General features: G+C 34.5%; 1 protein-coding gene across 2 annotated transcripts in view; it reads left to right on the plus strand.

The window, feature by feature from the left end:
* DCN (decorin) overlaps positions 1-10,238 on the plus strand; it is a 39,822-nt gene extending 29,584 nt beyond the window's left edge. For both annotated transcript variants that reach the window (XM_090273895.1, XM_090273896.1), the window contains exons 7-8: positions 1,435-1,573; positions 9,508-10,238. In XM_090273895.1, coding sequence (XP_090130021.1) covers positions 1,435-1,573; positions 9,508-9,702 — 334 coding nt within the window. In that variant the 3' untranslated portion in view covers positions 9,703-10,238. The remainder of the gene's footprint in view (positions 1-1,434; positions 1,574-9,507) is intronic.
* Positions 10,239-11,671: the final 1,433 nt, after the last annotated feature.

Raw genomic sequence — 11,671 nt, forward strand, 5'->3', positions numbered from 1 at the left:
GGTACTGTTGAATATATATATAGTCATCAAACTTCACTTTTATTATATACATACATATCATTATATATATCATAATCTATATTATTATATCATCTCTCCCTAATTAAGTGGAATATTTCAATAGAAAGAATTATGGTTTTTTGAGCCTTATGTTCTTGCCCTCACAACCCTAGGATAATGTCTTGAACAGATTAGGTTCTTGAATACTTTTTTTTTTTTTTTAGGTTCTTGAATACTTAAATAAATTATTTTAAAATCAAAGTTTCCTTGACTATATTATTTAAGAATATTATATTCTAAGAAAGTGTTAGCCCAAAATGGATATGGAACTTGGCATGTTGTAAGAAATAGGAAACATGATTCTGAAATAAAAAGAAAGGAAAGAGATGAATGCCCAAGACCAAGGGAGAACCAAAATATTCTGAGTCAAGATGCCAGGTTAAGAATCTAAACCCAAGATAAACCAACTGTGTTATTAATTGCCTAAAATCAGTACACTTTAACTTCAGTTATTTCAAATACCAAGTCACAAGTCATGATAAAAATTGGGAGACTTTGGTTCCCTAAGCCAGCATTGAAATGTTGAAAGGGTTCAAAGGTCAGGACTAGCTAAAGGCAAGCAGACAGCTACAAAATGTGCCCTAGTCTCTCACTGTGTTTGAAGAAACCTAATAGATTTTTCCTCTTTCTCTCCCTTGGAGTTTTCTGGCCCTCTTTCAAAATCTTCTTGCCTCATCCCTAGAGATGTAGGTCAGAGATCAGAGTCAGAAATCAGGGATGTTAGCACCTGCTACATTCTGACAGTAACAGATAGTCATTCATGAACTCTTGCAAACTAGTGGGAGATGCTAATTATGTTAACCTTTTTGGAAGGTAAACTTATTGAACCATTCGAACCTTATGCCTTTTATTTTCAACAAATAAATGCATTCAATAAGTATACAATTGCTTAATTTCCTAAGTAACCGAAATGATAATAGAATTCCTTTTATTTTTTTTCCAGAATGAATTCACTACATTCGTTATATATAGAAATTAATTCAACAGCTATTCATTGATTGTATTAAGTTCTGTGTGAGTACTTAGTATACCACCAGATAGTCACTATTCTCAAGGAAAGATGCACAGGGACGCAATCCCTTGAGTTTTACAAGAAAGTGACTACATGATGCTTGTTGTATCTGAGCACTTACTAATGGTACCTATTTAGTCTAGAACTGTCAGAGGAATTTTAAAGAGGGTAAACTCGAAGATGAAATGTTAAGAACATTTGGACTTTGTCCAGCTTCAGCAAGTTTGAAAAAGCACTGTAGGCAGAGGGAAGAGTAAGTGCAAAAGTGAAAAATGTCCTTTCTCATTGACTTGGTTAATCACATGTCTGTAAGAAGGTATCCATGTGTGGTAGATGAGCTTGTTTCCTCTTTTCTGTTGTAGGTTGGGACTTGGTTTCAACAGCATCTCCGCTGTTGACAATGGCTCTCTTGCCAATACTCCTCATTTGAGGGAACTTCACTTGAACAACAACAAGCTTATCAAAGTGCCTGCTGGGCTGGCAGAACATAAGTACATCCAGGTAATGCAATGCCACTAACCATTGTGAATATCTAGGGAGCAAACTCTCCACTGGGATGCCAGGAGGTAGGAAGCTCTGCCTAGAAATCATTTTGCAGAGAGATATTTTTGATGTTTTCACATAAATAGTCATTCTAGTTTTATAGGTTTAAAAATTAGGACTATTGCCTTGAATGTACTTGCTTCCAGAATGTAATATTTTTTATTAGGCAGGGTTGTTTCAAGTAACAGATCAGTTTAATAAATACATACTTGTCAGAAGAAATGATTTAATCTGTGATGCATAGATATGGAATAAAATTGTAGTTTTAACTTATAGCTTCAGCAGATGTCATATAGGTCAAAAGGGAATGTTTATCTGGCAGTACGACTGAATTAACTTTATATCAATTATCAAGTTATAATGCATTCAACAGGATTAGAAGATATGGCTCAATGGTCCACTGTGGTAATAGAGCTTTGTGATCTGTAAATCTATAAATGGAAGACAGGCTTATTAGTTTAAATTGTAATAATAATTTTATTTATAACAATATAAGATTTCTATTGTTACTTTGAGGAGTTAAACAAACACATTATGCAAATAATATATATCTTTTTAAAATTCAGTAATGTGGGCTCTATAGAATTTACATATTTGCTTATTTTATCTAAACTTTCAGCTTTTTGAAGGTCATATTTGAATTATTTCAGAGATTTACATAGGTACTTAGTTCAATGATGGTGATTCAGAAACTATCGTCGTCGGCAGCCGTCCGTCTCGAGAGACGACGGTGTAGCTTCTTAAGTGTCTATCTGCACCGCCGAGAATGGCTGTGCAGTCCGACTCGGGAGTGACACGGTATCTGTCTCCTCCCGTGTTGAATCGACATCTTGCGATGACGCTGGAGTGTCCTCTCCAGTGAAGCTGAAGCTACAGAGCCTGGGCAGGGTGATATGGAGGGTCTGCTGTTGCCCATGCAGCAGACCCCCCCTCTCTTCGCAGCTGAAGGGTCAAAGGGAAAGACGGAGTCAATACAGCTTGGCTTCAGGTGCGCCGCAGGAGTTGCCGGTGTTGACTACAATGTCAAACCGCCTTAGGGACTCCGGCTCCGGATTTTCTGTTGGGGTTTACTCCCTTAGCCTTTCCCCTGAAGAGGTATGCCGCAAGGCAGCGGAGGTTTTTTGGAATCAGAGTTTTCCTTCTCTGATGTGCCCTGACTGGAAGATCGAACCAGCGACACTTAGCTCGCAGGCCGATGCTCAATCCACTGAGCCAAACCAGCCAGGTTTCAGAAACTATACCTTGACACGAATACTATGTTATAGGGAAAATTACTTTATAAATTTGTCCTTTTGGTAATCTAGTATCTCAGTTGTAATGCTTGGGGTTTAAGATAGATTTATCTTTTACTCTGCTCTCAACCATATGAATAAATTACTTATTTTTATTATTGAGTTGTGATGAAACTCCAAATTTAATTGATATACCTCAATTTTCATTATCTCGTGCTAATTCTTTTTCAGTGGGTCTTTGACGATGACAGAGAAGTGAGTAAGCAGGGTGTGAAGCCACAAGTAAAAGCAGTCCATTTGGAAGACCTTTAAGAATAGCTATTGTTGTTACTGTCAGGATTTTAGTTTGTGGTGAATTTTTGTTTGTTTGTTTGTTTGTTTTTGGTTTGTTTTTGTTTTCATTTTAGATCTCAGAGTAATCCATTTTACCTTCTTGATTACTCTTTTCCAAATGTTAGTCTGAACACATTATTAAATCCATAAAATCAGCTTCATGGGTTCATTAGAAACAGTTAGGAAATGTGATGGTATGGGGCAGGGTGGGATGGAATAGAATACATTGACTATAAAAGAAAATATCACTCTAACACTCATTACCATATTTTTCACACTATAAGATGCACCTGATCATAAGATGCACCTAGGTTTAGAGGAGGAAAACAAGAAAAAAAAATCCAAACCAAATGGTGTACTAAAATATTTAATAAGAATAATATTTCAACCATATAAAGTGAACAGCAGTCAACAGTGGTATTAAGAACCATGATCACCATCATTAACAAATAAGGAGAGACTTTAAGTCAAGTACTCTTCTAGTTTTCTGGGAACCCCAGATCAGGTAATACACATCATGGTCTGTGATGCAATATTTGCTCCATAAGACGCACAGACACCCCCCCCCCACTTTTGGGGGAAAATGCATCTTATGGAGCAAAAATATGGTATTTTAAAAATTGCTTCATATGTACAGAGTTATATATACCAAACCTCAATATATAATGCATTTCATAATGTGGATCACAGAGAAAAAATAAATAAAGCATGCTTGAAGTCTTTGTTGAATACCAGCAAATCTCATGGGCTTTCACACAGGGTCCCACATTCAAGCACCTCACTCTTGGTTTTCCATATCTAACTTGTCTATATATGTGCATTTTACACCTCTTCCTACAGGCACCAAGGGCTTTTACCTACCTTTCTTCCTTTTCTATAATATATAGGAGGTCAGTTATTTTAAGAAAAATTATAGAGTTGTTCAACATCACAATCCCATTTCAGAACATTTCTATTATTCTCAAAATATGCTCCTATTATTTTCTAGTCAGTTCTCAATCTCATCCCCAGACACAGAGAATCATTAATTTTCTTTCTGTCTCTACCCATTTGCCTTTTCTGGACATTTCATATAAATGTAGTCCTAATAATGTGTGGCTTTTGTGTCTGGCTTTGTGAACTTATCATAATGATTTTAGAACAGTCATGTCATGGCATTTATTAGAAGTTCATTCATGTATATTGACAAAGAGCATTTTATTATATAGAATGCTAGCACTACACCTATTTTGTATTCTATTTAATTTTTATTGAGATTTTTCCATTACCATTTATTCCTTTTATACACCCTTCCCCCTCCCCCAGCAACCACCACACTGTTGTCCATGTCCACGAGTCCTTTTCCCTTTTTGCTCAATCCCTCCTCCCCTTATGCCCTTCCCACTAGCTGCTGTTCTGCTCTCTATCTATGAGTCTGTCCCCATTTTCCTTAAAATTCATTTTTTTCACTATATTCCTACTTAGGAGTGAAATCATATGGTATTTGTTTTTCTCTGACTGGCTTATTTCACTGAGCATAATGTTCTCCAGGTCCATCCATGCTGCCACAAAGGATAACGTTTTCTTCCTTTTTTACAGCTGAGCAGTATCACATTGCGTAAAGGTCCCATAGTTTTCGTGTCCACTCATGTGTTGATGGACATTTGTGCTGCTTCCATATGTTGGCAATTGTAAATAACGCTGAAATTCACATGGGGTGCTTATGTTCTTTCAAATTAGAGTTTTGGGTTTCTTTTAATATATTCCGAGAAGTGGGATCACTGGGTCAAAAGGCAGATCCATTTTTAACTTTTTGAGGTATCTCCATACTGCTTTCCACAGTGGCTGCACCAGTCTGCATTCCCACCAACAGTGCAAAAGAGTTCTCCTTTCTCCACATCCTTGCCAGCACTTGTTTGTTGATTTATTGATGACAGTCATTCTGGCAAGTGTGAGATGGTATCTCATCATGGTTTTTATTTGCATTTCTCTGATTATTAGTGACATTGAGCATCTTTTCACATGTCTATTGGCCATCTGTATGTCCTCTTTGGAGAAGTGTCTATTCAGGTCCTTTGCCCATTTTTTAATTGGGTTGTTTATTATTTTGGTGTTGAATCTTGTAAGTACTTTATAAACTTTGAATATTAACCCCTTATTAGATGTATTGGTGAATATGTTCTCCCATTCTGTGAGTTGTATTTATATTTTTTGATGATTTCCTTTGCTGTGCAAAAACTTTTTATTTTGATGTAGTCCCACTTGTTTATTTTTTTCTTTTGTTTCCCTTGTCTGGGGAGATATAGCCAATAAAAAATTGCTATGAGCAATGCCTGAGATTTTTGCTGCCTATGTTTTCTTCTAGGATTTTTATGGCTTCTTGTCTAACAGTTAAGTCTTTTGTCCATTTTATATTTATTCTTGTGTGTGGCATAAGAAGGTGGTATAGTTTCATTTTTCTGCATGCATCTACCCAATTTTCTGAACACCATTTATTGAATAAACTATCTTTACCCCATTGTATGTGCTTGACTATAAAGGTGTAGGTTTATTTCTGGGCTCTCTATTCTGTTTCATTGATCTATGTGTCTGTTTTTATGCCAGTACCATGCTCTTTTGATTACTATGGCCTCATAGTATAATGTGATATTAGGTAGCATAATTCTTCCAACTTTGTTCTTTCTCAGGATCAGTGTTGCTCTGTGGGGCCTTTTGTGGTTCCATATAAATTTTTGAAATAGTTGTTCTAGTTCTGTGAAATATGTCATTGGAATCTTATAGGAATTGCATTGAATCTATAGATTGCTTTGGGTAGTATAAGTATTTTAATGATGTTAATTCTTCCTATTCATGAAAATGGCATGTACTTCCACTTATTTATATCTTCTTCAATTTCTTTCTTCAGTGTCTTAATATTTTCTGAGCACAGCTCTTTTACATTCTTGGTTAGGTTTATTCCTAGGCATTTTATTCTTTTTGAAACAATTGTAAATGGAATTGCTTTCTTAATTTCCCTCTCTCTTTGTTATTGGCATATAAAAATGCAACTGATTTCTGGATATTAATTTTGTATCCTTCTGCTTTCCTAAATTCATTTATCAGTTTTAGTAGTTTCTTGGTGGAATCTTTGGGGTTCTCTATGTACAGTATCATGTCATCTGTGGGGAAAAAAAAAAGTTTTACTTCTTCCTTTCCAATTTGAATGCCCTTTATTTCATATTCTTGTCTGAGTGCTATGGCTAGGATTTCCAGTACCATGTTGAATAAGAGAGGTGAAAGTGGACATCCCTGTCTTGTTCCTTACTTAAAGGAAACACTTGGACTTTTTGCCCATTGAATATGATGCTGGCAGTGGGTTTGTCATATATGGCCTGCATTATGTTTAGATATGTTCCCTCTATTCCCTTTTTGCTGAGAGATTTTTTTGTCATAAATGGGTACTGTGTTTTATCAAATGCTTTTTCTACATCTATTGATATGATGATATGGTTTTTATCCTTCATTTTATTTATGTGGTGAATCGCATTTATTGATTTTTAAATGTTTTGATTATTGTGGCTTTTTATTATGTTTTGAAATTGGGAGTGAGGGTACTCCAACCTTGTTCTTCTTCTTATTATTATTATTTTTTTGTTATGGCTATTCTTGTTTCTTTGCATTTCCATGTAATTTTAAGATCAACTTGTTCATTTCTGCTAAAATAGTATGCTAGGAATTTGATAGGAATTGTATTGAATCTTTAAATCAATTTGGGGAGAATTTTTATTTTGATAATATTGAGTCTTCCAATTTACAAACATGTAATATCCAAGCATGTAATGTCTCTCTTTTATCTTTTGTTTTTCACAATGTTTTGTCATTTTAGGGTACAAATGTTATGGTTCATTTATTAAGTTCATTTCTGTTTTTTTATGCTGTTGTGAATGAATTGTTAGCTTAATTTCATTTTTGTTGCTAGTATATAGAAATTGATTTTTTTTATATTGATCTTCTAGTACTGTGCTGAAATAGTTTTTAGTTATAGTTATATTTTTTATGTATTCCTTTGGATATTCTATATTCAGAGGTTGTCATTTGTAAATGAAGACAATTTTAATATTCTTTTTATCTAAATTCTTTTCATTTCTTTTTCTTATTTCATTGCAATGGATACACTCTTTAGTGCGACATTGAATAGAAGTGATAAAATGAGACATCTTTGCCTTCTTTCTTATTTTAAGAGAGGTTGGACAATCAATTATACCAGTTTATATTTCTAAGATAAATCATGTTTGGTATTGGTCTTGATGTATAATTTTTTACATGTGAGTACAATTTTCTTATAGTTTGTCAAAGTTTTTGTCTATATTTATATGAGATATTTGATTATAGTTGTATTGTGATGATTTTTGTCTGGCTTTAATATTAGAAAATATTGACTTCATAAAATGAGTTGGGAATCTAATTTCCTTTTTACACAGACTAATACTTGCTTTATGTCTTGATATTTTCTTCTCTCATCTTCAATATTAGCCATACACTCTTGTCAAACACCCCTCCCCTTTATTGCTAATCACTGCTAGAAAATAGATAATGGTAAATGACAACAAGAAATTTTCATAGTTTGAGAATCATAAAAGAAAAATACAGATATTGTTTTTATTTCAATACCCCTTGTTCCTGTTCCTCGGTGATGTCTACTGTTCTCTTTATAAACTCTTTCTTAAAGGAGGCCCTTTTCACCAACAAGTGAGTGTGACTGGTATGGTAGGTGGAACAGTATTTCAGGTCAATTATTTTAAGGAAACACCTTATAGATTTTATAGCTTGCTTCAGAAATTGTTGCTTTACATATCATTATATTTTAGCCTTGATTGTATGGTTCTATGACCAAGTCATTTATTGTTCTTCAGAATTCACATCTACATAATGGAAGTAAAAAACTCATTTCTAAAATCCTTTTCTTAGTCTGATATTTAGTGTCCCTAAGGAAATCTATGAACAAATTACCATTATCTTGAACAAAATCGTAAACATACTTCAGAAAAAAAGTCTGATGAACTATAACATATTTACAGAGTATAATTTGCAACAGAGAATACATTTTTTAAAAAACTTATAGGTATGTTTATTCCAAATGCTGTGACACTTAGCTATTTCTTTAGTTTGTATTGATTTTGATTTCAATAGTGCGTATCTTCTTTTTCTTTACTATATATTACTTCCTCATTTTGTATAACTTTATTGAAAGTTCTGTTATCTTTGCTCTGAAAATATAATATTCCATATAGACATAATTTATGAAATTATTATGAATCCATTCATTTATTCTTTCAACACATATTTATTGAATACCTACTCTGTTCCAGTACACACTGGAGATACAGTCAGGAACAAAACAAGAAGAGATTTTTCTCCTTTTATTATAGATAAGGAAAACAGACAAAAGTAAATAAATATATAACATACTATATAGTGATAATTGCTATAAAGAAGAATAAATAAGTGTATTTGGGATAGAGAATGGCAGAATGGGGTGGTTGGGGAAGACTTGTCTGCTAAGGAGAAATTATTTATATGAGGCAGAAAGCCTGGAAGACATCTTAGAGATTATTCCAGGTGGAGGAAACAGTGTATGCCAACTTGAGGAGGAACCATGCTTTGCATGTTAGTGGAGAAACAAGTAGGCCAGGGTGGTTGAACAGTGAGGGAAGATGACGTCAGAGCAGAAGGATGTCAGATCGTGTAGGATATGGAAGCCAAATGTGAGAACCTTGGGTTTTATTCTACACAACATGGAAAGACACTAGAATACTAAGACAAAGAAGATATAACTTGGCTTACTTTTTAAAATCATTGCTTTGTGAAGGAAGGGAGGAAGGAAAGGAGGAAGAAAGGGAGGGAGGGAGGGAGGGAGGAAGAAAGGAAGGAACTTTAGAAAGGTGAAAGAGGAAACCAGAAGAGAAATCAGTGCAAGTTCAATAATCCAGATGATAATGGCAGCTTTGGTGAAGGATTTGGGAGTAGATATGGGGAGAAGAACTGGATTATATGCACATTTTGAAGTTTAAGCTGGCAGGATTTGCTGATGGTTGGGCAGACAGTATAACAGAAAATAAGGAGCAAGGATAATGACAATGATTTTAGCTTGAGGATCTGAAAAGATTGAGAAGCCATATACCAAAATGAGGAGACTAAGGAAGAGAAAAGAAAGTTTTAAAAGGAAGGAGAAGTCAAAAGTTTGGTTTAAAAAATTATTACAGTATTTAAACTAGAGAATGAAGATACTGAAAAAGAATAAAGTATTTACATGAGGGACCTCGGTATATTCAGAGGAAAATAATTATTCTCCATTACTTCATGTTGCAGGTTGTCTACCTTCATAACAACAATATCTCTGCAGTTGGATCTAATGACTTCTGCCCCCCTGGATACAACACCAAAAAGGCTTCTTATTCGGGAGTGAGCCTCTTCAGCAACCCAGTTCAGTACTGGGAGATTCAGCCATCCACCTTCCGATGCGTCTATGTGCGCTCTGCCATTCAGCTCGGAAACTACAAGTAACTCCCGAGAAAGCCCCCATTTTTATAAAGCAAAATCCCATTAATGTCATTGCTCGGGAAAAAAAAGGAAACAAGAGCTAGATACTGAAATCCTAACTGCATTATGGATGTTTTTCCCACGTGACTTATGCATAAAGCCAAATATGCAGTTTAAATAATTGCCTACAATAAAAAAAAAATATTTTGCCTGAATACTTTTTTGAAGCTTTCTGTTGATGTTAACTGAGCTGTTGCAGATATTCTTATTTCACTAAATGTAAAATTTGGAGAAAATATGTATGTCCAAAATTTAGTAAAGCTTTTTCTTTCTCAATTTTCAAAAGTAATCAAATTTAAAAAATATCAGTTGTCTGTTATTTATAGGAAGGTTAGTGCCTTTGACTTAAAATCAAAAGTCTAATTCTAGCTCTGTATTAATCCCCATTGTTACTGGAAAAGCCTCATTTGAATATGTAATAATTTAACACAGGCCATGTAAAATTTTTACTGTCATTATTTTGAAAAAAAATAAATTCACAAGTTCACATTCAAAAGTAATATTGTATAGGAATATAATTATAAACCTTTCCTAAACTTAATTTTCTGAACAGAGTAGACAATGCTTTCTTGATAGAAATAGCACATTGTCCTGGCTGCTGTGGCTCAGTGGATCGAGCGTCGGCCTGTGAACCAAGTGTCGCTGGTTCGTTTCCCAGTCAGGGCACATGACTAGGTTGCACCTCAGGTCCCCAGTTGGGGGCGCGTGAGACCCAACTACACAGTGATGTTTCTCTCCCTCTCTTTCTCCTTTACCCCTCTCTCTAAAAATAAATAGATAAATAAATAAATAAATAAATAAATAAATAAATAAAATTGTTTAAAAAAAAAGAAAGAAGAAAGAAACAGAATATTGTTTTAAGTTCTTAGTTATTTCTCCTGCTCCTGTCCTTTCACATTTGTGTATTGTAACTTACATTATCTATATTCAATGTGAAGCTGATAAAGCACAAAACTGATTTTTTCTGAAGGTCTAGAAAACTGATATTTTATAGTTACGAATATCTAAATCAGTTTTAAAACTACCATGAGTATAATTAGATTGCTTACCTGAACACTTCTTTTGTTACTAGATGTATTAGAAATACTTACTGCATTTATTTAAAACTTACTTTGATTTGAGAGTGTTTTCTTCAGGATTTAGAAACAACTATAAAAGCAGACCATTCAGCAAGCCTGGGGAATGGGGTTATTTACCAAGAGTAAATATCAAGAAGTGTATTTGTGCCATCAACATCTAATGAGTCAACATGTGAAGACAGTTTGTTTCTTCTACAACATTGAATGTTTTATGGTTGTAAATTCAGAAAACCAAATCCAAAGTGGTTTAAACTATAAAGGAAAATACAAAATAGTCCTTCTATTAGGTGAGCCTTTAGTTGCAGTTTGATAGATTTCTAGTTTGCCAGATTTCAGAACTTTCAGCTCTGCCTTTCTTCATTACATTCGCAGGTTGGATTCTCTTATGTTTGCAAAATAGAGATCTCACCCCATTACTGATCCCATTCAGAATACAACAGAAAATTAGCACACTTTCCAGGAGAAGTCATGGAATTCGTTCTGATTTTTGCATACCAACTTCACAAGCCTGTAGAGTCAATGAGTAAATACTGTTACTCTCATTTTGTAGAAAACTAACCTGAAGTTAGTAGAAATAACTTTCTTGTAGTTAAATTCCTGCTAAATACTTGGCAACAGAGCTTTTTCTTTTCTCTTTGTACAAGGCAGGGTCCGGTAAAAAATTAAATTTATCCCAGAGAATTCACATGAAGGTAATTTAATGAAGGGACTGACAGGCTGGGCAGAGTTTATTGCATCCTACAAGGGATGGTGAGACACCAACTAGCAATGGGCTCAAGCCATTCCCACCACATGGCTGAATGAACAGGGAAAGAAACTGAGTTTCTGGAGCCAAGTGTGAGGACAACTATGGA

This window comes from Furipterus horrens, unplaced genomic scaffold (assembly GCF_987537825.1).
Source record: "Furipterus horrens unplaced genomic scaffold, mFurHor1.1.pri manual_scaffold_4, whole genome shotgun sequence".
In the NCBI taxonomy this organism is placed as follows: domain Eukaryota; kingdom Metazoa; phylum Chordata; class Mammalia; order Chiroptera; family Furipteridae; genus Furipterus; species Furipterus horrens.